The sequence below is a fragment of the Rhamphochromis sp. 'chilingali' genome (genome assembly GCF_963969265.1).
Source record: "Rhamphochromis sp. 'chilingali' genome assembly, chromosome: 8".
In the NCBI taxonomy this organism is placed as follows: Eukaryota; Metazoa; Chordata; class Actinopteri; order Cichliformes; family Cichlidae; genus Rhamphochromis; species Rhamphochromis sp. 'chilingali'.
This window is the reverse complement of record NC_137935.1, coordinates 27159717-27185082: the sequence shown is the minus strand read 5'-3', so window position 1 is coordinate 27185082 and position 25366 is coordinate 27159717. Positions and strand designations below refer to the sequence as shown.

General features: G+C 42.4%; 1 protein-coding gene across 1 annotated transcript; it reads left to right on the top strand.

Moving 5' to 3' along the window:
* The first annotated feature begins 510 nt into the window (after nucleotides 1-510).
* LOC308401401 (acetylcholinesterase-like) lies at nucleotides 511-22916 on the top strand. The gene is made up of 10 exons (XM_080889606.1): nucleotides 511-551; nucleotides 1188-1487; nucleotides 3559-3787; nucleotides 3990-4122; nucleotides 4190-4341; nucleotides 5328-5514; nucleotides 17348-17658; nucleotides 20223-20432; nucleotides 20518-20675; nucleotides 22406-22916. Exons 2-10 carry the CDS (start codon nucleotides 1196-1198, stop codon nucleotides 22498-22500), a joined length of 1767 nt encoding a protein of 588 aa, XP_080745732.1. The 5' UTR covers nucleotides 511-551; nucleotides 1188-1195; the 3' UTR covers nucleotides 22501-22916.
* Nucleotides 22917-25366: the final 2450 nt, after the last annotated feature.

The window sequence follows — 25366 nt, the reverse complement described above, 5'->3', positions numbered from 1 at the left end:
ATAAATAAAGGGATGTGTCATTATGAAAAGAAACAGCCCATATATATATATATATACATACATATATTTATATATATGTGTGTGTGTGTGTGTGTGTGTGTGTAAATACATTGTTGTAAATCATTAATAAATAAAAAATAACAATGCTACAGCAAGAGTGCATTTTATACATTAATATCACACCAGCACTCACAAATCGTTACAATCATAATACTGCAAATCAAACTTTCCTTTTCCTCTTCAAGAAAATGTATTGTAAAGATAATAAAACTGAAGACTTTATTCACGAAATTTTGCTCTTCACTCAGTCTTTATTATCATTCATAATATGGATGGCAATGTTTTTGTCTTTTACTATTATTAATTGTATTCAGGGAAAGGTAATACTGTGTTGTATTATATAAAATACAAGTAGTACAAGCAGCAGTAGTAGTGGGTGGTGCACTGGGCCGGCCCAGGGATCACTGGACAGAGGTTGTCCATGTTTTCATCCTATCAGTACCGTGCCCTCCTCACTCACTCCAGACAGACACAAACTGCTAGCTGACAAGGTAAGACATCACTAAAGCTTTTATAAACTGGAACTGGCGGATTTAAGTCTTGCAGTCATTTATAATAATCTGTGCATGAGCGCTTGTGTCCCCATTGCGCGCATCGAACCAGCCTTGCGCGATTTTCACTCTAACCTCGATTAGTCTGTGCCTTTTCAAAGTAAGGCGGCTTCACACGTGATCTGCGTGCGTGCAGTTACTTGCACTTTTTATACTCGCCAACAGCTTCAGTATTTGTGAATATCCGAGGATTAAAGATGCTTTTAAAGTGACACTCTGATAGCGGGAATGATCCCCTCTCTCGCTCTCCCTCTCTTTCTCTCTCTCTTTCACACACGTGCGCGCGCGCGCACACACACACATGCACACGCACATACACACCCACGGTCTCTGCGCAATATATCCACACACATCGACCCACCCTAAACTTTCTATGACCTGAAGACAAGCTATTTTAGTTAACAAAGGCATGCTTCAATAGTATCTGGAATGCTGGTGTGTTTATCTGCATGTGTTTTTTTGGGGGGTTTTTTAGTGTCTCCAAAGTCTTACTTATACTACAATGCTTATTGCACTTAAAAGGTTAAAGTTAGGGCCATATTGTAGTGTAATATGCCTTTATTTTTCTATCCTCAGGATTTTCCATGGCTGCAAACTCTCAGTGTGTACTTCTTGTTATATTGCTTAATTTTCTGACATTATCACTTGGCACTCAAGATGACCTTATGATCAGTACAAGCGATGGGAAAATTCAAGGGAAATTGCTTTCTGTGCTGGGTTCGGATGTTAGAGCCTTTCTTGGAATTCCCTATGGAAAACCACCTGTTGGGAAATTAAGATTCAGAGCGCCAGAGCCAGTAGAGAAATGGGATGGTGTGAAGGATGCTACCAACTTTCCAAATTCCTGCTACCAGATGCCTGATACAGCCTTTCCTGGTAGGACTCACATTAACACAACTGGGCACAATGCATGCACAGACTGTGTAATGGATAGTGCATATCTGTACACTTACATACATATAGCCACTACATAATATGAAATATTCAAAGGACTAAACAAAATCCAAACATAGTATTAACCCTTTAAGACCTACCATAGAACCAAGTCCGCCAGAGCTTATATTATATTTTTACATGCTGTGGAGCCATTTTTGGGAGCATTTCAAGTTGCTATACATCAATACAACCATTATAGCCCAGATTTTAATAATATGTATTCATTAAGTGCATAGTAATTACATAAATTGCAAAAAAGTGCAATAAACTACAAAAAAATTGAAAATCGTTTTTGATTTTTTAACATATATTTGTAGTTAGAGAAATTTAAGAGTCTTATCCCTCAAAACTGTAAATACAAAAAAGTTGCACAAAATAGTTTCCCACCACAGGAAATTTATTTTGAGTGTCTTCATAGTTTTATTTTTGAAATACACCCATTTTTATACACTGCAGGAAAAATGAAAATAAATATTATACTGCAAATTTGCAAAAAAGCAGCATATGCATCAAAATAAACTATTTCCAGCAGTGCAATATGAGTCCTAAGAATCCCAGAAACGACACAGAAAGTCATAAAGTCAAACATAACTTTTAAAAAGAGCAGTATAGGCCCTGAGGCCCTGATCGCAAAAAAGACTACATTTCCGCGAAAATGACGTCACTTCCGGTTTCGGGCAGGTAATGGCGGAAATGCAAAAGTTCGCGCTGACGTCTATTCCAACTTAGGAAGTGTTTTGAACAGCTGATCAGATCGGTAAAGCGTGTTTCTGGAATATTATGTTTTTGTTCCTGCAAGCGCTTTTTATGCAGTTTTTGCAAAGCTTTATGTGGAAGGAAACCGTGACCTAGGACAAGCTGATGGCATCAGATGTAAGTACAACTCCTCCGGTTTCATATGCAAAAAAAATTTTTGCGCTAGCTTACGTGGTTGCAGTGCTACTGGGATTTAAAAATAGTTACGCATAACAGAGCGTTCCCGCTCCGATCGGCTCTAAAGGGTTAAATAAATATTTTCAACATATTTCACATTGCTGTTATTTATATGTTATGTACACATGTTTTATCTAAACAATAACCAGAGAGTTACATTACTATAAATAAATTAATAATATTATTTTATAATTTATTTAAAAATAAAACCTGCAAAAATATTTATCATACCTGATAGCACTAATTCATCACTTGTTTGACTGATAAGTAATCTTCATTTTTTTTCGTTTTAGAGAGAGAGAGAGTTAGGATTGCAATCCACTTTAGACTGTTTTTTAAAAAACATTTTATGTTACCTAAACGCTAGCTTATAAAGGGTAGCATTTTGCTCTCGGACAGTTTTGTCATGCAGAGTTTTTTTTGCACTGTATTCATTTCAGAGTAATGCTTTAGTGGGGAGTGGCAGTTAGGAAACATGATCTCATTCGTAGTGTATGCATTCCCTTTCCCAACTAAACACTTTTTTTAATTGCAAAAGTAAATCTTGGACATGACCCATAAATGTTAAGCAATTTTTTTTTGTATTATTATTTTCTAGACTGATAAAGAATGTATCTCTTACACATTACACTTTCATATATTCCTTAACACGAATACACGAGTCAAAGTTTTCAAATGCCTTTCCCCTCACTCAAAAGAATTACTGCGGTTGGGCTGGCTGTATTTATAGATGAAGCCACCTGTCGGAGATTGTTGAACTACTGCAACGGATACCAGACATATATCAATGTAATAAGCACACTCACTTAATTTAGATATGACATCAGAGATAGAAATGAACCTAATTCACTGTTATCAGGTTGTTGTCAGTGATTCTCATTCTAGGTAAAAACAACCATACAACTGTACATAGTACATTAATGGTAAATTCAAGTTAATTTTTCTTCAAGCTAATAAAATGAAATGGACCGATGAATAAATTAATTTGAACTTGTAGATTGCAGTAATGTTGTCCCAATCAGGCTCTTCAAAATTATATAATTATACTACTGCTGTTATCTAACAAAATTCTTTCCAGGGTTCAAAGGTGTAGAAATGTGGAACCCAAACACTCCTCTGAGTGAGGACTGTCTGTACCTCAATGTCTGGTCGCCACGTTTCAACAGAACGCAGCCTGCACCACTTGCCCCTGTCTTTGTCTGGATTCATGGTGGTGGGTTCATCTCAGGAACATCGTCATTGGACATTTACGACGGCCGTTTCCTGAGTAAATCTGAAAGTGTTGTTGTGGTATCAATGAATTACAGGTAAGAGGTAATAAATACTAATAGTAATTAAATATAGCTATTATATGTAACTAGAAACTCTACACATTTATACAAGAAAATAAAATTGAGTATGACAAATCTGGGTGATATTCTTTTTAGAATAATAAGAGTAAGCAATATTGTGATTTAGCTTCAGTCATACATTGTCAGTATGCCTTATTGTTGTGGTCATCAATAACAGATTGGGAGCGTTTGGTTTCCTGTCTCTTCCCGACAACACAAATATCCAGGGTAATGCAGGCCTTTTGGACCAACGCCTGGCTCTTAAATGGGTTGCAAATAATATTGCAGCTTTTGGTGGTGATCCTTCTAAGGTAAATGCCTTAATTCTAGAAAGGTTTTTCACATGTTGAAACAATTTTAATTTGGCATTGTTTCCAGGTTACTCTGTTCGGAGAAAGTGCTGGGTCTGCATCTGTTGGCTTCCAGCTGCTCTCGCCGGGCAGCCAGGATCTTTTTCAAAGGGCTGTGATGCAGAGTGGCTCCCCCAATGCATACTGGGGCACAATTAGTCAGACTGAGGCCTGGGACAGGTAGTGTACATTTTTTTATCATCTTTGTCTTGAGCCAACTTGGTTGACTTAACCCTTGTATCTAGACTGACAAAATGACAAGTGTATTAAAAAGTATGAAGATTTCCAGAGGCTGAAACCTGATGACTTTGCCTTTAGCTCCAACAATAGGTCGACATTCTCATTCATCCTCTGTCCATATAGGTACCGTTAGGATTTTATCAATACCAATATTGAAACTGATATTACTTACAAATATTAATACATCCTGATAGTCTGATATTATTTCTGATACTACCCTCCAGAGTTTAGTGTAAAAAGAATACACAGCAGTGGCTATAGTTAATTCTGAAGTGTTGGCTAGCACACAAATGGTGTTTTTCATTGCAGTCTTATACTAACCAGGTATCGAGGTGTTTAGTTTTGTGCTTCAGGTCAATGGCTGTGGTGATCCCACACAGTTAAAAATATCCTACTAGAGTGAGGGCTTGGCTGTTGTCCCAGGCTGCAGCTAAGTTTACAAGGATCTGCCAAATTTGAAGATACTTACACACAGTAGTCTTTCTGTATACTGACACGTTTAATTTTAACAATTCTTAGCAATCAGATTAACAGACTAACAAGAACACTGTGGCTTTGCAATAGATAAAAACATATATTATTTTTTGTCAAAAAAGGCTTTGATCACAGTAAAAAATAAATAATAATGTGTGTGTGTGTGTGTGTGTGTGTGTGTGTGTGTGTGTGTGTGTGTGTGTGTGTGTGTGTGTGTGTGTGTGTGTGTGATATATATTTTCATTCAGTTATATATATTTATCTACTACAAAAAAACATGATTTTTGACTTCAATATTCAGTTCCAAAATCTACATTTGTCTTTCATACTATCTGTGAGATCATATTGTGTGACAATGTGACAATAAAAGTGATTTGATTTGATTTGATTTGCATTGAATAAAAGTTTGGTTCTATGAGTTCTTCCTTATTTTATTCTTTTTCAATATTTAGGTCTCTTATGCTGGCAAAACTTGTGGATTGTCCCTCATCTCCTGCAGCTCGTCTAGAAGCTTGTCTGCAGCAGGCTGATCCTCAAAAAGTCTCAACCAAGCAATTTGAGGTTCTCACTCAATCGTCACTATTAAGTCTTCCCTTTATGCCTCATGTTGATGGGAACTTCTTACCAGATGCAGTTGATGTGAGTACCCATATTTGGCATTTGGTTGACTTTCTTTAAGAAATATTTTTTTCGCTACATCATGCATCTCCAATAAGTGCTGTTCATACTTGGGTTTAAGGCAGTGTTTCCCAACCACTGTGCCGCGGCACATGGGTGTGCTGTGAAAAATGATCAGGTGTGCCGTGGATGATTAACTGGTTCCACCTGAGTAACGGGCAGTGCGCATGCGCCAACCAGCGTGCAGCCTGTTACAGTCGCTCCTGCTTTTCTCTTAGTTTAGCTCTTTTTTCTTACGTATTCTTTTTTTTTCTGACTTGTATTTTCCCCCGTTTTCTATCTCTTACTGAATCATGTGGATTGAGAGAGTTTTTGTTCTTCTGGTGGCCGTGGAACTGTTACTTTTATCATGGAACGGGACCGCGGCACATCTCCTACACGCACGGACTGTTTACTCCAGAGATCAGCTGATCGCCCTGATGCCGGCCGGCTCGCTGGCCAGGCCCGCAGAAGTGCCCGCAGAAGTACCAGCTGAAATTTGGAGGAAAACACATCGGGGATGCAGAGGTCAAGGACAGAAGAGAAGAAAAAAGGTGACGGTGAGACAGCGGAGGCTCGAAGCGAGGAGGAGGTTTAAACCGTGTCTGCCGTCTATCGTGATGGGAAACGTGCGATCGTTGGCAATTAAAATCGACGAGCTCTCAGCACTGGTACGGAGTCAGAGGGAATACCGAGAGTGTAGCCTGATGTGTTTCACCGAATCATGGCTGCACCAGGTCATTCCCGATGAGAATGCTTCCGTGGAAGGCTTCCACACTGTTCGGGCGGACAGGGACAGCATCGCTAGCGGTAAGCGTAAAGGAGGTGGGCTTGCTGTTTTAGTTAACAACCGGTGGTGTAACCCTGCCAACATAACAATCAAAGAAAGGATTTGTTGCCCGGACACTGAACTGTGTGCTGTTGGACTCAGGCCGTATTATTTACCCAGGGAATTCTCTCACGTCATCTTGGTGGCTGTTTATGTACCCCCCTCTGCTAACCCCACAGCTGCATGTGACACTATCCACTCTGCCATAGCTCGGCTACAGACTCAGCACCCGAGTGCCTTTATTGTGATCTCGGGTGACTTCAACCATGTATCACTGGACAATACACTACCAACATTCAAACAATATGTGGACTGTCCCACCAGGGGAGAGAAAACTTTAGACTTACTGTATGCTAACGTCAAGGATGCATACAGCTCCTCCTCCCTCCCCCCACTTGGTAGGTCAGATCATAACCTGATTCACCTCACCCCCCGCTATGTGCCAATTGTGAGGAGGGAACCTGTGACCACCAGGACTGTTAGGAGGTGGTCAGAGGAGGCAATAGCGGAACTACAGGGCTGTTTCGAGGTGACCGACTGGGAAACACTCTGTGAGCCTCACGCCGAGGACATCAATGGGCTTACTGAGTGTATCACAGGCTACATAACTTTCTGCACCGACTCCATTGTTCCAGCTCAGACTGTTCATTGTTACCCAAATAACAAGCCGTGGGTGACTAAGGACATCAAAGCCCTCAACAACAAGAAGAGGGCTTTCAGAGGGGGCAACAAAGAGGAGGTGAGGAAGGTCCAGGTGTTACTAAAGGACAAGATCAGAGAGGCTAAGGACAATTACAGGAGGAAGCTGGAGTGGAAACTCCAGCAGAACAGCATGAGAGAGGTGTGGAGGGGCATGAAGACCATCACTGGATTCAGGCCAACCAACAGCAGGGGAGCTGAGGGAGGTGAGAATAGAGCCGACGAGTTGAATCTGTTTTTCAATAGATTCGACACCACAGTGTCTGCTCCCACCCCCACAACCTCACCTGCAGTCAGCCTGGAATCCAGAGCCACACCACTGTGCCAGCCTCTCTCTTCACATGTTGCCTCCTGTGAGATTCCTGACACCCCTCCCCCACCCATCACCTTCACTCAATACCAGGTTGAGATGCAAATGAGGAGACTTCACTCAGGCAAGTCTGCTGGACCAGACGGAGTGAGTCCCCTTGTCCTCAAGACCTGTGCCCCCCAGCTGTGTGGAGTCTTTCATAAACTGTTTATGCTGAGTCTGAGTCTGCAGAGGGTCCCGGTGATGTGGAAGACATCATGCCTCGTCCCTGTACCAAAGACGCCTCGTCCCAGTGGCCCCCAGGATTACAGGCCCGTGGCACTGACCTCCCACATCATGAAGACCCTGGAAAGGCTCATCCTGGACCAGCTGCGACCCATAGTAAGACCACATCTGGATCCCCTTCAGTTCGCTTATCAGCCTCGTCTCGGAACAGAGGACGCCATCATCTACCTGCTCAATCGTGTCTACACCCATCTGGACCAGCCGGCGAGCACTGTGAGGGTCATGTTTTTTGACTTTTCCAGTGCTTTCAACACCATCAGGCCGACCCTCCTGGGTGACAAGTTAGCAGCGATGCAGGTGGATGCTTCTCTGGTGTCCTGGATTGTTGATTACCTGACAGGAAGACCACAATATGTACGTCTCCCACAGTGTGTGTCTGACAAGGTGATTAGCAACACAGGGGCACCACAGGGGACTGTCCTCTCCCCCTTCCTCTTCACCCTCTACACCACAGACTTCAGCCACTGCACAGAGACCTGCCATCTTCAGAAGTTTTCTGATGACTCTGCGGTGGTTGGATGCATCAGCAGGGATGATGAGACAGAGTACCGGGCTGTGGTCGACTCCTTTGTCACGTGGTGTGAGCAGAATCATCTGCAGCTCAACGTGGCAAAGACCAAGGAACTGATCGTGGACTTCAGGAAGACCAGGAAACACTTGACCCCTGTTTCAATCCAGGGGGTCAGTGTTGACATTGTGGAGGACTATAAATACCTTGGAGTACACATTGACAATAAACTGGACTGGGCTAAAAACACCACAGCACTTTACAGGAAGGGCCAGAGTCGTCTCTATTTTTTGAGGCGACTGAGGTCCTTCAACATCTGCCAGAAAATGCTGAGGATTTTCTATGAGTCTGTTGTGGCCAGTGCGATCCTCTATGCTGTTGCATGCTGGGGGAGCAGGCTGAGGGTCGCAGATGCCAACAGACTTAATAAACTGATCCGTAAGGCCAGCAATGTTGTGGGGATGGAGCTGGACTCCCTCAAGGTGGTGTCGGAGAGGCGGATGCTGTCCAAGATAAAGACAATGTTGGATAACACCTCCCACCCACTCCATGACATGTTGGTCAGTCACAGGAGCTCGTTCAGTGAGAGACTGAGATTACCGAAAAGCACCACTGAACGACACAGGAAATCATTCCTGCCTGTGGCCATCTCCCTGTACAACGCATCCACTTAACACACTGTTTGCTGCTACAACTACACATGTTTCTTTTCCAAATATTTATTTATAAGTGACTTATGTATGTATGTATGTATGTATATATATGTATATATTGTACTATTCTTAGTTAGCGTATTGTCTGTCTTGTCTTAATGTTGGTTTAAAATGGAGCACTGTAACAAAAAATAATTTCCCCCAGGGATCAATAAAGTATTCTGATTCTGATTCTGATTCAGAACAATTACATTCTCTTCAAATAGAGGGCAATACAACTATCTGCTCTAATTAAATTGGTTGCCAACTGACAGTAAAATAGTAGAAGACGAAGAATAAATGACATAATAATCATGCTGTGAGTGAGACAACGCAGCACATAATAGCAATAGATAAATATTTGAAAAGAAAAAGTAGTCAATCTGACCTGGATCCTGGAAAAAATTCCTACCCAGATGAGCAAATTTTCCTATATTTGGTGCGCGGGAAAAATATCAATGTGCTTTCTGTGACATTTTTGTTTGGTGGTGTGCCGTGTGATTTTTATAATGTGAAATATGTGGCGTGGCTCCAAAATGTTGGGAAACACTGGTTTAAGGAAAAAGTTGCATGCAACCAGTCCACATGTTGTCAAAAGAAAAAAAATAAACGTTTATACAATCAAAGGGAAGTATACCCTCTTTAATTCTAAGGTTATACATGAAAAAAAAATCACAATTATCTGGTTTTTACCAGATTAAATAAAATACAACCTTAGATGAACTACAGTACATGGCATCTTGCACCGAGTGATTTTTTAGTTATTAAAAACAAAGTTAAAGAAGCAGTGTGTGGAAAAAAAATATTTAAAAAAAAAGTATACACTGTGACTCAGTAGCTTGTAGAACCATTTTCCACAGGAATAACTTGATGTAACTGCTTTATGTACGACTTCATGACTCTTCATCACTTTTGGCCCACTCTTCTTTACAATGTTGCTTCAGTTCATTGAGGTTAATGGACATTTGCTTATGCACAAGTCTCTTGACATCCCACCACAAACACTTGGTCTGGATTTTTTTTTTTCATTCTGATGTAGATTTGCTGGTGTGCTTAGGTTAATTGTCCTGTTGCATGACCCAGTTTTGCCTAAGGTTAAGCTGTTAGGGAGACTGCTTCACATTTGAGCCTACTATCACAATCCCATCTCCACATTGGTCCTGTCTATCTAAAGGACATTGTTCCAGAAGTTTTGTGACTTCTTCAGTTGCAATTTTGCAACCTAAGCCATGCTGTCATGTTCAGTTTTGAGAGATAATTTCAGTTGTACTATCATGAATTTTAGTATTTAATATACTAGCAGAGGACTGTTGTAGCTATCTGGCTTTTTATAATTTCTCTGATCATTATGTGGTCTAATGTTGGATCACTTAAGAATCATGGACATCACATTGTTTGCAAATGGCCTTCCCAGACTGATGGGCAGAAACAGTTGATTCCTTGTAATCATGGCTAATATGTTTTCTGTCAACACATACTTGAATGCTCCAGACTATATATATATATATATATATATATATATATATATATATATATATATACAACCTAGTATCACAGCAAAGCGTTTACTAGACAACTAGACATGCTAGTCTATTTCACGATTTGACTCTCCAAAATGTGAAATGGCAACACATGCAGAGGTTGCATTACCAGCAGGGGGAGATAATATGAAGTATATTCCAGAGTTGTTAATTGTAAGAAATGATTAAGATAGGTGGCTAATATGTATATATATATATGTAACTGTGTTTAATAATAATGTCTGCTTAAACACCTTCCCTTGATTATTTTCATGTTGGCTTGAAATAAAATATCTCCCTCTGCTGTTACTGTAGCTTGCTGCAACTTCTGCGTTTGGAGATATATATATATATATATATATATATATATATATATATATATATATATATATATATACACTCAACAAAAATATAAACGCAACACCTTTGTTACTACTCCCATTCCCCATGGGATGGACGTAGAGACCTAAAATTCATTCCAGATACACAATATAACCATCCCTCCCAAACAGTGGTCACAAATCAGTCCAAATGTGTGGTAGTGGGCACATCTGCTATATTGAGATAATCCATCCCACCTCACAGGTGTGCCACATCAGGATGCTGATGTGACATCATGAGTAGTGCACAGGTGTACCTCAGACTGCCCACAACAAAAGGCCACCCTGGAATGTGCAGTTTTGTCTCACAGCAAAATGCCACAGATGCCACAAGCAATGAGGGAGCGTGCAATTGGCATGCTGACAGCAAGAATGTCAACCAGATCTGTCGCCCGTGCATTGAACGTTCATTTCTCAACCATAAGCCGTCTCCACAGGCGTTTCAGAGAATATGGCAGCACATCCAACCGGCCTCACAACCGCAGACCTCGTGTAACCACACCAGCCCAGGACCTCCACATCCAGCAGGTTCACCTCCAAGATCGTCTGAGACCAGCCACCCAGACAGCTGCTGGAACAATTGGTTTGCACAACCAAACAATTTCTGCACAAACTGTCAGAAACCGTCTCAGGGACGCTCAACTGCATGCCCGTCGTCCTCATCGGGGTCTTGACCTGACTCCAGCTCGTCGCTGTAACAGACTTGTGTGGGCAAATGCTCACATTCGATGGCGTCTGGCACGTTGGAGAGGTGTGCGCTTCACGGATGAATCATGGTTCACATTGTTCAGGGCAGATGGCAGCTGAGAATGTCCCAGTTCTTGCATGGCCAGCATACTCACCGGACATGTCACCCATTGAGCATGTTCGGGATGTGTTTGACCGGCGTATACGACAGCGTGTACCAGTTCCCACGAATATCCAACAACCTCGCACAGCCATTGAAGTGGAGTGGACCAACATTCCACAGGCCACAATTGACAATCTGATAGACTCCATGCGACGATGTGTTGCACTGCACGAGGCAAATGGTGGTCACACCAGATACTGACCGGTTCTGGGTCCCCAGACCCCCAATAGCGCAAAAAACTGCACATTCCAGGGTGGCCTTTTGTTGTGGGCAGTCTGAGGTACACCTGTGCACTACTCATGATGTCACATCAGCATCCTGATGTGACACACCTGTGAGGTGGGATGGATTATCTCAATATAGCAGATGTGCCCACTACTACACATTTGGACTGATTTGTGACCACTGTTTGGGAGGGATGGTTATATTGTGTATCTGGAATGAATTTTAGGTCTCTACGTCCATCCCATGGGGAATGGGAGCAGTAACAAAGGTGTTGCGTTTATATTTTTGTTGAGTGTATATATATCGTAGTGGTTAGACTACACGCCTTTGGAACAGAGGATCGCAAGTTCGATTCCTGCCTGGGGCGTCTGTATCCAGTAAGGGTGCTAAGGCTAGACCCCCTATGCTAAGCAAGCCTACCGCAGACATGAGCGAGACAGATAAATATGAAGGTATGCCGGCTCGGACGTCGCCCGGATCAACAAGGTCCGCGTCAGGTGTTGAGGAACCAGGGCACCCTGACGACAAGTGGGCTACTGGAACAAGAAGGCATCAGTGGGCAAGAGACGAAAACAGGGCATTGTTGGAATGCTACTACGCAAGTAACCCCGGCGGAAGGGGCTACATGAATAGGATGCGGGACCTATGGATTCTTCGATATCCAACATCCACAATGACGGCGAAACAACTAGTAGCTCAGTGTTCCAACATTCGAAAGAAGGGACTGCTCTCACAGCTAGAGATTGACGAGGTACAACACAAATGCTATGGCAAGGAGGAGTCAGGACGCCAGGTCAGGGGGGAGATATCATCACCCCCACCCGAGATTGGGTACATAGCCCCAAGTCCGATAGGAGAAGGATCGTTGAGTGCGAGAGGAACTGACCTGAAAAATAGGATCATGGCCAAGCTTGAAACCTGTATCCCCCATAGTCGGTTACCAAGATTACGTGAAGTACCCTCAGAAGGTCTGCTAGATGATGTTAATGCAGCACTACGGACGATACCTACAACCACGATTACCGACACTAACAAGCTGATCTACAATACGGCAGCGGTGATCAGTGAGATGCTTGGCTACAAGTTGAACAGCCACAAGGGGCAGTACCCTCCATGGAGAAGGAGGCTAGAGGGCAACATCAAAGTAGCACGGAGGGAGGTTAGCCAACTAACGGAGTTGCAGAAAGGTGCGACAAAGAAGGTGCATAAGAAATACAGCAAGCTGTCCATACCTGAGGCCTTGGAAACTGCCAAGCAAAGACTCATAGCCTTGGCCAGCCGCTTGAGGAGGTACACCAGAGAGATAGAAGGCAGGAGAATAAACCAGCTGTTCTCCACAGAACCAGCAAAGGTGTACTCTCAGTGGCAAGGGAACAATAAGAGAACAGCACCACCAAGGCTGGAGATGGAGCAATACTGGAAGAGCATATGGGAGAAGGACGCAACCCATAATGGCAATGCTCAGTGGCTAGTGGATCTGAGGGCAGACCACAGCGACCTCCCTGAACAGGGTCCAGTAACCATCACAGTGGCAGATATCCAAGAAAGGGTCTCCAGTATGAAGAGTTGGACAGCACCAGGGCCCGACATGGTTCACGCCTACTGGCTAAAGAAGCTGACTGCACTCCACGAGCGTCTGGCAGCACAAATGAACCAGCTGCTAGTTAACGAGAGACACCCGGAATGGCTAACCGAAGGTCGGACGGTCCTGATCCCCAAGGACCCCAAGAAGGGACTGGTCCCCTCCAACTACCGACCAATAACCTGCCTCAGTACTACATGGAAGCTCCTGTCAGGCATCATATCGGCTAAGATGAACAGGCACATGGGTCAATACATGAGCGGGACACAGAAAGGGATTGGCAAGAATACCAGAGGCGCAAAACACCAGCTACTGGTAGACAGAACAGTCAGCCGAGACTGCAAGACCAGACTGACCAACCTGTGCACTGCCTGGATTGATTACAAGAAGGCCTATGACTCAATGCCCCACAGCTGGATACTGGAATGCTTAGAATTGTACAAGATCAATGGGACCCTAAGAGCCTTCATCAGGAACTCAATGGGGATGTGGCGTACAACACTAGAGGCCAACTCCAAGCCCATAGCACAAGTCACCATCAAGTGCGGGATCCACCAAGGAGATGCTCTGTCCCCACTGCTGTTCTGCATAGGCCTGAACCCCCTCAGTGAGATCATTAACAAGACTGGCTACGGATACCGACTACGGAACGAAGCAGTTGTCAGCCACCTCCTGTACATGGATGACATCAAGCTGTATGCCAAGAGTGAACAAGACATCGATACACTGATCCACACTACCAGGCTATACAGCAATGACATTGGAATGTCATTCGGACTGGAGAAGTGTAGTCGGATGGTAACAAAGAGAGGGAATTAGTAAGAACTGAGGGGATTGAACTACCAGAAGGCAACATTGCAGACATAGAGGACAGTTACAAGTACCTGGGGATCCTGCAGGCGAATGGGAACCATGAAGAGGCCGCTAGAAAAGCTGCAACCACCAAGTACCTGCAGAGGGTCAGGCAAGTCCTGAGGAGTCAGCTGAATGGTAAGAACAAGATCCGGGCCATCAACACGTACGCCCTGCCCGTGATCAGGTACCCTGCTGGGATAATAGGCTGGCCAAAGGAGGAGATAGAAGCCACTGACATAAAGACAAGAAAGCTCCTTACCATGCATGGAGGGTTTCACCCCAAGTCCAGCATCCTGAGGCTGTACGCTAAGCGGAAGGAAGGGGGCCGGGGACTGGTGAGTGTCAGCACCACAGTCCAGGATGAGACAACGAACATCCAAGAATACATTGGGAAGATGGCCCCAACTGACCGAGTGCTCAGTGAATACCTCAGGCAGCAGAAACCCAAGAAAGAGGAGGGAGATGAGGAACCATCATGGAAGGACAGGCCCCTGCACAGTATGTACCACCGGCAGATAGAGGAGGTGGCTGATATCCAGAAATCCTACCAGTGGCTGGACAAAGCTGGACTGAAAGACAGCACAGAGGCACTAATCATGGCAGCACAAGAACAAGCTCTGAGCACAAGATCCATAGAGGCTGGGGTCTATCACACCAGGCAAGACCCCAGGTGCAGGCTGTGTAAAGATGCCCCAGAGACAATCCAGCACATAACAGCAGGGTGCAAGATGCTAGCAGGCAAGGCATACATGGAACGCCATAACCAAGTGGCCGGCATAGTGTACAGGAACATCTGTGCCGAGTATAATCTGGAAGTCCCGAGGTCAAAATGGGAGATACCCCCAAGGGTGGTGGAGAATGACCGAGCTAAGATCCTGTGGGACTTCCAGATACAGACGGACAAAATGGTGGTGGCTAACCAACCGGACATAGTGGTGGTAGACAAACAGAAGAAGACGGCCGTAGTGATCGATGTAGCGGTTCCGAATGACAGCAATATCAGGAAGAAGGAACACGAGAAGCTGGAGAAATACCAAGGACTCAGAGAAGAGCTCGAGAGGATGTGGAGGGTGAAGGTAACGGTGGTCCCCGTGGTAATCGGAGCACTAGGTGCGGTGACTCCCAAGCTAGGCGAGTGGCTCCAGCAGATCCCGGGAATAACATCGGAGATCTCTGTCCAGAAGAGCGCAGTCCTGGGAACAGCTAAGATACTGCGCAGGACCCTCAAGCTCCCAGGCCTCTGGTAGAGGACCCGAGCTTGAAGGATAAACCGCCCGCAGGGGCGTGCTGGGTGTTTATATATATATATATATATATATGTGTGTGTGTATGTATGTATGTATGTATGTATGTATGTATGTATATATATATGTGTGTGTATTTGCGTGTTTGTGTACAGGGAGTGCAGAATTATTAGGCAAATGAGAATTTTGTCCACATCATCCTCTTCATGCATGTTGTCTTACTCCAAGCTGTATAGGCTCGAAAGCCAACTACCAATTAAGCATATTAGGTGATGTGCATCTCTGTAATGAGAAGGGGTGTGGTCTAATGACATCAACACCCTATATCAGGTGTGCATAATTATTAGGCAACGTCCTTTCCTTTGGCAAAATGGGTCAAAAGAAGGACTTGACAGGCTCAGAAAAGTCAAAAATAGTGAGATATCTTGCAGAGGGATGCAGCAGTCTCAAAATTGCAAAGCTTCTGAAGCGTGATCATCGAACAATCAAACGTTTCATTCAAAATATGGTAAATGGTAAATGGCCTGTATTTATATAGCGCTTTAGTCCCTAAGGACCCCAAAGCGCAAAATAGTCAACAGGGTCGCAAGAACCGTGTGGAAAAACCAAGGCGCAAAATAACTGCCCATGAACTGAGAAAAGTCAAGCGTGCAGCTGCCAAGATGCCACTTGCCACCAGTTTGGCCATATTTCAGAGCTGCAACATCACTGGAGTGCCCAAAAGCACAAGGTGTGCAATACTCAGAGACATGGCCAAGGTAAGAAAGGCTGAAAGACGACCACCACTGAACAAGACACACAAGCTGAAACGTCAAGACTGGGCCAAGAAATATCTCAAGACTGGTTTTTCTAAGGTTTTATGGACTGATGAAATGAGAGTGAGTCTTGATGGGCCAGATGGATGGGCCCGTGGCTGGATTGGTAAAGGGCAGAGAGCTCCAGTCCGACTCAGACGCCAGCAAGGTGGAGGTGGAGTACTGGTTTGGGCTGGTATCATCAAAGATGAGCTTGTGGGGCCTTTTCGGGTTGAGGATGGAGTCAAGCTCAACTCCCAGCCCTACTGCCAGTTTCTGGAAGACACCTTCTTCAAGCAGTGGTACAGGAAGAAGTCTGCATCCTTCAAGGAAAACATGATTTTCATGCAGGACAATGCTCCATCACACGCGTCCAAGTACTCCACAGTGTGGCTGGCAAGAAAGGGTATAAAAGAAGAAAAACTAATGACATGGCCACCTTGTTCACCTGATCTGAACCCCATTGAGAACCTGTGGTCCATCATCAAATGTGAGATTTACAAGGAGGGAAAACAGTACACCTCTCTGAACAGTGTCTGGGAGGCTGTGGTTGCTGCTGCATGCAATGTTGATGGTGAACAGATCAAAACACTGACAGAATCCATGGATGGCAGGCTTTTGAGTGTCCTTGCAAAGAAAGGTGGCTATATTGGTCGCTGATTTGTTTTTGTTTTGTTTTTGAATGTCAGAAATGTATATTTGTGAATGTGGAGATGTTATATTGGTTTCACTGATAAAAATAAATAATTGAAATGGGTATATATTTGTTTTTTGTTAAGTTGCCTAATAATTATGCACAGTAATAGTCACCTGCACACACAGATATCCCCTTAAAATAGCTAAAACTAAAAACTACTTCCAAAAACATTCAGCTTTGATATTAATGAGTTTTTTGGGTTCATTGAGAACATGGTTGTTGTTCAATAATAAAATGATTCCTCAAAAATACAACTTGCCTAATAATTCTGCACTCCCTGTGTAAATGTATAAACAAATTAACTTCACAAAAACAACTAAACAACTTTCTCTCTTCCTTCTGCAGGTACTTCTAAGTTCTGGTAACTTTGCAAAGAAAGATGTGATGTTTGGTTTAAATAAGGATGAAGGGACATATTTTGCTGTTTATGCAGTCCCTGGATTTAATAACACCGGTCAGAGTCTCATCACTAGAAAGGAATTCTTGGCAGGAGTGACGCTTGCAATGGATACTGCGAGTGATGTCATGAGAGATGCAGCCATTTTCCATTACACGGATTGGACAGATGTGGACAACAGGGTGAAAAACCGTGACTCTGTATGTAGTCTTGTTGGAGATCAAATGTTCATTTGTCCAGTGCTCGACTTTGCTCACAGGTAATTCTTATTGATCATATTTTTTAGTCACAGTTAATAAACTCAAAAATGACTAATTAAAGTCTCAGAATTGTATTGATAGTTGTTTTTTAAGAACATCCAGTAGCATGCTACATCAAACAAGGTGAGATTTGTTCAAGATACTATGGCGTAGTAGTATCTTACAGTAACAGTAGTAAAGCACTGAATACATTTAAATGTCAACTTAAAAAAAGGTGCTGCAATGGTGAGATTGTGTGTGAATATTTGTTATGAGACTTTTTCTGGTAAGCACAAGAAAAATGGTTATGGATATATCGGGAATGTTTTTCCATGTATTTTTCATCACTCCACTTTACAACATATGTGCTTCAAAAATCAATATTGGGGAGAATCAGGGTAATATTAAAACTGATTTCTTTTTCTTTTACGCAATGGTAAGAATAAGATCAAAGGTATCAATCCATATGCGCCAGGTCAGATAGCACACTGAAATAAAAAGGTGGTCACAGAAGAAGATAGATAAGACTGATGTCAAGACACAAAAACTCCACACAGTCCATGAAGGGTTCTGTTGGGTCTGTGTTTCCACAAGCCTCGCTAATTCTAGAGACTTATTCATCATGAAGAAAAAAAGACAGTCGATTGATCAATCACTTGCGCAAGGGAGGCCTGTGTCCACCACGAAAATGACCTCGACGACGACCTCCCTTGCTGCCCTTTTTATTGAGACACAGTTCACACAAAACACGTCAGAACAAAGCCACGCCCACATGGTTCTAAGAAAAGGCATTGTATGTATATGTGTGAACTTCTGTATCTAAGTAAGAATGTGTGTGTGTGTGTGTGTGTGTGTGTGTGTGTGTGTGTGTGTGTGTGTGTGTGTGTGTGTGTGTGTGTGTGTCAGACCTCCAATTCAATTCAATTTCAATTCAATTTCTTTATTGTCCTGCTGACCAAAGGGTCGTAAACACAGGAAGCTTACATCAAAAGAAGCAGATCTTCCAGATAGGATGTATCTGCAATAAAACATTACAGCCCCCCCATCCAGAACCTCGAGAATCTGGCTGTATCCATGCTGCCCTCCTGCTGCTGTTGATCTCTTTGATTGAGGCCAGTGATCAGCTGCATCCCTCTCTACAATTGTTTGAAATTATTCAACTGGAGTTTGGTTTCCAGCTTCTCTCTGTAGGTATCTTTACACTTTCTCAGCCCTGCCTTTAGGTCATGGTGTAGGTTTCTCAACTTGTCCTTGTTCCCAGGCCTGAAGATCCTCTACTTTTCATTCAGCATGTCCCAGTATGCAGTCTCACTGGCTTGGTGGCAACAGGAAGTCTTAGAACTGCAAGAACATACTGAGATGTTAACAGGACCTGGTTTTGGTCTGATCTACATAGTTGGCGAGGGCAGTGGCTTTGTATACATCCTGCATGTTTGCGTGCAGAAGATCCAAAGTTTTATTTTTTCATGTTTTGACCAGATACTGCTTTAAAGTTGGCATAGTGGAGGCTAGATATGGTTGAAACCGCCAGTGATGGTGATGAAAGGTTCTGGGGGTTTATGCTTTAGGTCAGTGAAAGTCCCGTGTGTGATGTCACATGCTGCTGACCCATTAGCTGCTACATAAACACGTATTAATATAGCGGAGAATTCTCATCGTAGATAACATGTCCTGGATTGCATCACCATTTATTAACAAACACTGCAATCTCTCCATCTTTTCTTCTTATTGCTCAGCTTGGCGTCTTTGTCAGCCAAACTATGAAAAAGTCTGATACTGTGGTGGTGTGGTCCAGGTACCTTTGTAAAGCATAATACACTGCGCTCCCGATACTGCCGATTACTCTGATGCTTTACCAGTTATCCACTTTTAAGAGACCTCACATTCCCCATGACGACCGGTGGAAAGGAGGGTTTATGTTTCCTTCTCCTTGATTATATTCTTACTCTGGCCTGGCACTGATTACGTCACCTTTTGAGTTCCTGCAGGATGACCGGTCTGGCTACAGGCAGCAGTGTTGTGTTTTTGAAAGTGCCAGATCCTGAGTGTGAGAGTGCCAGGTCCTGAGTGTATAGAAACACAGAGCCATTCCACTCAGTCTTACCCCTCATCATGACAAATATAAAAAAGACAGTGAGGACCATAAAATTACAAAAAAGACGACTAAGGTCTATAGTTTGTAAAAACTGAAATCTAAAAAAAAAAGACAAAAAGGACACTATGAATAAAACCGCAAAACACACTTAACTACGGAAGCTGCTGCAACAAACCGCAATTCTCACAACATCTAGAGACTAAGAACAAGAACAAGACTCAACTCTTATGTTCTTGCGATTATTGCAAACAAATCCTGACAAAACACTGACAAATAGAGCTGGTTTAAAGAAATGCCACCTTACTAATAGTTTAAAACTGCAAACCAGTATAAAAATGACAATTACTAACACTAACAATGTTTCTGCATTTTTTGTGTTTTTTCCTCAGTTTGTATGAACCACTTTATTTATTTTTCTGTTATGTTTCATCCATCTTGAGCTAACCTGTTGTAATATAATAATATATCTCTGTTATTTACACTTTGCAGGCTCTCTCAACATGGTGGTAAGCCTTTTGTATATTTATTTGATCACCACTCATCAGTCAATCCCTGGCCAGAGTGGATGGGTGCTATGCATGGGTATGAGATAGAATTTGTATTCGGAATGCCTCTGAATGCATCTCTGGGATACACAAAGGAGGAAGTTAATATGACCAAGAAGTTTATGAAACACTGGGCCAACTTTGCTCGTACAGGGTAAGCATAACCAGATGGTCAGACACTCACTCAACTAGTGTGAAGACCCTGATGATTCTTAGAACTGATTTATTGTCTGTTTCAGAAATCCAGGCCTTGAGGGAGCTAAGTGGCCTGTGTTTACTGTTCAAGAGCAGAAGTATGTCACACTGAATTATAAACATCCAGAAGAAAAGACAATGATGAAAGCCAAAGAATGTCAGCTCTGGAGCAAATTTATCCCAAAAGTCCAAAGCGTGTCAGGTTGGATACACAAACACCTACACACATACATGCATGACACATATATAAAGATCACTCTATATAGTCTAAATGAAAGTATATTTTCTTTAAATTTGGCAGGTTTAAAATGAATCTTAAATATAATCTCAGATGAAGTAAAAAAAAATTACATATTCCACAGTGTCATTATTTACTTTAAAAAAATGAAGCCGTCTCTGAAAAAGTAAGTGCTTCTGTAGGAATAAAGAGGGTGATCTACAGTCAGGTGTTGCTACTCAGATCTATTTGATTAACTGGTCACCACCAAGTGTGAACGCGTATAATAACTGAAATGTTGCCAGTTTGCTGGTCTGGAGGATTTGAGGAAAATACATCAGCCATCTCTTAGAAGAAACAATTGTTGCTGGGATATAGGGCTATTTCCAAAGAATTTAAGTCCTTCAATTATTAACCAGTGGAAAACATTAAAGACAGTTGCCAAGCACACCAGGAATGGATGTCTCAGCAAATTCACTTAAGGTTCAACACGTTTGAGGGAAGTTTTTACTTCCCTGCCCTGCGAACCAAAACTTATTTGTGCTTAAATGGAGGGAACAATACTGAGCCAGCTATATTGGTGTGTTTATCACAAGAGCTTGTCACATACAAAGACATGAAAAGTTCAAAAAATATAATTTAAGCATCATTTACAGCACTGTACTCAGGGGGTTAAATCGGGCCAGAATGATTTTATTGCACTTTTGGTGCAGATGTCATGAATTGTAGGACTGTACCTAGCACAAGAGAAGGGGAGAGAGCATAAAGATTTTAATGCTTTTTTAAGTGGCAGCTAATTTCAAAAGTTTTTATAACCTTCACAAATATCAGCAAACACACAAACTATTTATGTGCACAGTTTGTCTGTTAGCTAAAGTTACAGCTAATGTCCTTGAAATAGCTACTTTTTTTCTTTGCATTGTACTTCTGCTAAGGTAAAACTTTCTGTATTTTTTCACCTCTGCTTATTTTAAAAAACGAACCCTAATGTAAAGAAGAGTGCACCAAAATTCATCCACAACAATGTGAGAGGCTGATAAAGTCAAATAGAAAATGATCACTTCAAATTATTGCTTCTAAAGTTGGTTCTGGAAGCTATTGAAAAATATGTCACTCTCAGTTTTTCATAGCCTTTTTTTGCATTTTGTCTTAGTTTTTGTTAAATAATGACACTAATGTCCACCACATTCTTTCTCTCAGTTTCTGTTTTTCCAATTTTAACATCCTGTAAGGACTAGATACTTTTTCATTATATCTTAATATGTAACACTTTAGAAGATATAGAGAGTGTACATTTGTTAACCATTACTGTAGTTATCTGTAGTAGGAGGCATTACATCAGGTTTTGTTAGGAAGGCGTTTAGCTTGTGGAGGAGAGTTTTATTCTGTCTTGCTCCCCTTGTGTTTCACCTAAGTTTTGGAGGTCTAAGTGGGAGGAGAGGAGGGTCAGTCATCACTTCTCTGAGCATAGATCACACAAGGGTGAATAATACTGATACACCTCCACAATTAAACTTACTGTGGAATCATACACCACATAGCAGAATGATTAAATATTTTTTATTGGAAAAAGGAAAGGACAAAAAAAGAGAAACATCTAACAGTACACACACACACACACACACACACACACACACACACACGTGTAAACTAAAGCCGAAAGATTCTTTGTGAAATAACATCATCATGATGTTCTTGTGCTTTTTTCTCCACAGATAAACTGGTGTCTTGTCATAATGCAAGTGGGATTATACTCCGCTGTAATTATTTGTTCCTGCTCATGTTATTGGCTATAACTTTAACCTACTGATGGACTGAAGAGGCCTGTCTTCTACAAAGTTGAAGTCTGGTAAATGTAAATTTACCAGACAGAAAGGAGACGTGGCGTGTGTCGGTGCCTGTTGTGCCAATATATCAGAGTCCCAGTAAAGCATTGTCAATTGTTAATCCAGCTGTGCATAACATATATAAAAAAAGATGAACAAGGATGTAAACACAAAGTCACAAAAGGATGGTATTACACTTGGTAATATGCCTAATTCAAATTGCTTAACAATTACAGATAGAGTTGCTCTTTCTAAAGCAATAAAACATAATCATCAATCAAAATTATCACTGTATTTGACAAAAAATGTATTCCTCTTTCAGTTATACATAATTTTTTTGTATGCATGCACTGTTGTATTTACTCTCAGACAGTGAATTCTCAGTAACTCAATGATGACAATAAAGGGTTGAACTGTTATGAATAAAAAACTTTTGACATTTAAACAATTGTATGCAGAAAGTCTCATCATTCGATGTGAACAGGATGAACATATGGATATGGTACATATGTCCAATAGAGGATGCTGACAGCTAATGTGAGCAGGTTGAAGGATGACCCTGTGACCCTTTACCACTGGTCTTCCAATTCAAAATAATGTCTGGGATCTGCACCGGAGTGCATGGACTGCACAGGCAGTCACCTTTGACATGGGGCATTGGGCTCAAGTCATTTAACTATTCCATTAAAAAAAACAAAAAAACATTTAACAATAAATTAATACAAATATATTTGCACTCACACATACTATGTCCAGAGGTTATAAACTAAAATGTGCAAGAGTGCCCATTTACAGTTTTAAAGAGTACAACAAGCGTACAATTTGTACAATTAGTAGACCTAGTATGTTTGATTTGTTGTGTACCCTGAGTCTACATTTAGAGGCTGTTTTTAAAATTACTTTAAAACACAATCCGAAAAGTCATAGAAAATGTAGCCATGTAGAAAAATTACTGAGATTGAAGAGGCAAAGCAGGAGACAAACAACAGACATATTTTATCTGAGTACACCACACCCTAGGACAGTTAACTGTGAGCACCGAATAGCCTCAACACACTGCCATTTGTTCTGAAATATTCAAGTAGAGTCATGCTTTAAATTTATCTGCATAAGCTGATCCAATGAGAGCTAATTTATTTGCACTGTTTTCCTTTGCTTTTATGAGAGCAGCTTTCCAGTCACGTTCATTGCTCCACACCACACAGAACTGTCAGGTCCCGGCAACCTACTAAAATAGTGAAGGCATGACCAGCCTGCACCCTAAACCCACTGCTCCACCCCTCCTCTGCAGCTGAGCCACAAACTACTGCTAACTGAATAATTAAACTGAACTGCCACAGCAACAACTTGTCCACAATGTGGATTTTTTTCATTACCAGACTGTATGAATTAAGGAAACAGTAGTTGAAGTTGTAACCTTTCTTTAGGACAAGCAATGAGCATAGGTAAAGCCAGCAGCATTTTTCTGGTGGTTTGTGCATGCACATTGTGGATGAACCTCTGGTCTTTGATGGTAAATGTGCATGGTAAGCTACCACTTGCTCTGCTTTCACTGCTCTGAGATCAGTTCCTATCCTTTGTGTGGAAACACAGCTTGTACAGTGGGGCAAAAAAGTATTTAGTCAGCCACCGATTGTGCAAGTTCCCCCACCTAAAATGATGACAGAGGTCAGTAATTTGCACCAGAGGTACACTGCAACTGTGAGAGACAGAATGTGAAAAAAAATCCATGAATCCACATGGTAGGATTTGTAAAGAATTTATTCGTAAATCAGGGTGGAAAATAAGTATTTGGTCAATAACAAAAATACAACTCAATACTTTGTAAGATAACCTTTGTTGGCAATAACAGCGGTCAAACGTTTACTATAGGTCGTTTACCAGGTTTGCACACACAGTAGCTGGTATTTTGGCCCATTCCTCCATGCAGATCTTCTCGAGAGCAGTGATGTTTTGGGGCTGTCGCCGAGCAACACGGACTTTCAACTCCCGCCACAGATTTTCTATGGGGTTGAGGTCTGGAGACTGGCTAGGCCACTCCAGGACTTTCAAATGCTTCTTACGGAGCCACTCCTTTGTTGCCCGGGCGGTGTGTTTTGGATCATTGTCATGTTGGAAGACCCAGCCTCGTTTCATCTTCAAAGTTCTCACTGATGGAAGGAGGTTTTGGCTCAAAATCTCACGATACATGGCCCCATTCATTCTGTCCTTAACACGGATCAGTCGTCCTGTCCCCTTGGCAGAAAAACAGCCCCATAGCATGATGTTTCCACCCCCATGCTTCACAGTAGGTATGGTGTTCTTGGGATGCAACTCAGTATTCTTCTTCCTCCAAACACGACGAGTTGAGTTTATACCAAAAAGTTCTACTTTGGTTTCATCTGACCACATGACATTCTCCCAATCCTCTGCTGTATCATCCATGTGCTCTCTGGCAAACTTCAGACGGGCCTGGACATGCACTGGCTTCAGCAGCGGAACACGTCTGGCACTGCGGGATTTGATTCCCTGCCGTTGTAGTGTGTTACTGATGGTGACCTTTGTTACTTTGGTCCCAGCTCTCTGCAGGTCATTCACCAGGTCCCCCCGTGTGGTTCTGGGATCTTTGCTCTCCGTTCTCATGATCATTTTGACCCCACGGGATGAGATCTTGCGTGGAGCCCCAGATCGAGGGAGATTATCAGTGGTCTTGTATGTCTTCCATTTTCTGATGATTGCTCCCACAGTTGATTTTTTCACACCAAGCTGCTTGCCTATTGTAGATTCACTCTTCCCAGTCTGGTGCAGGTCTACAATACTTTTCCTGGTGTCCTTCGAAAGCTCTTTGGTCTTGGCCATGGCGGAGTTTGG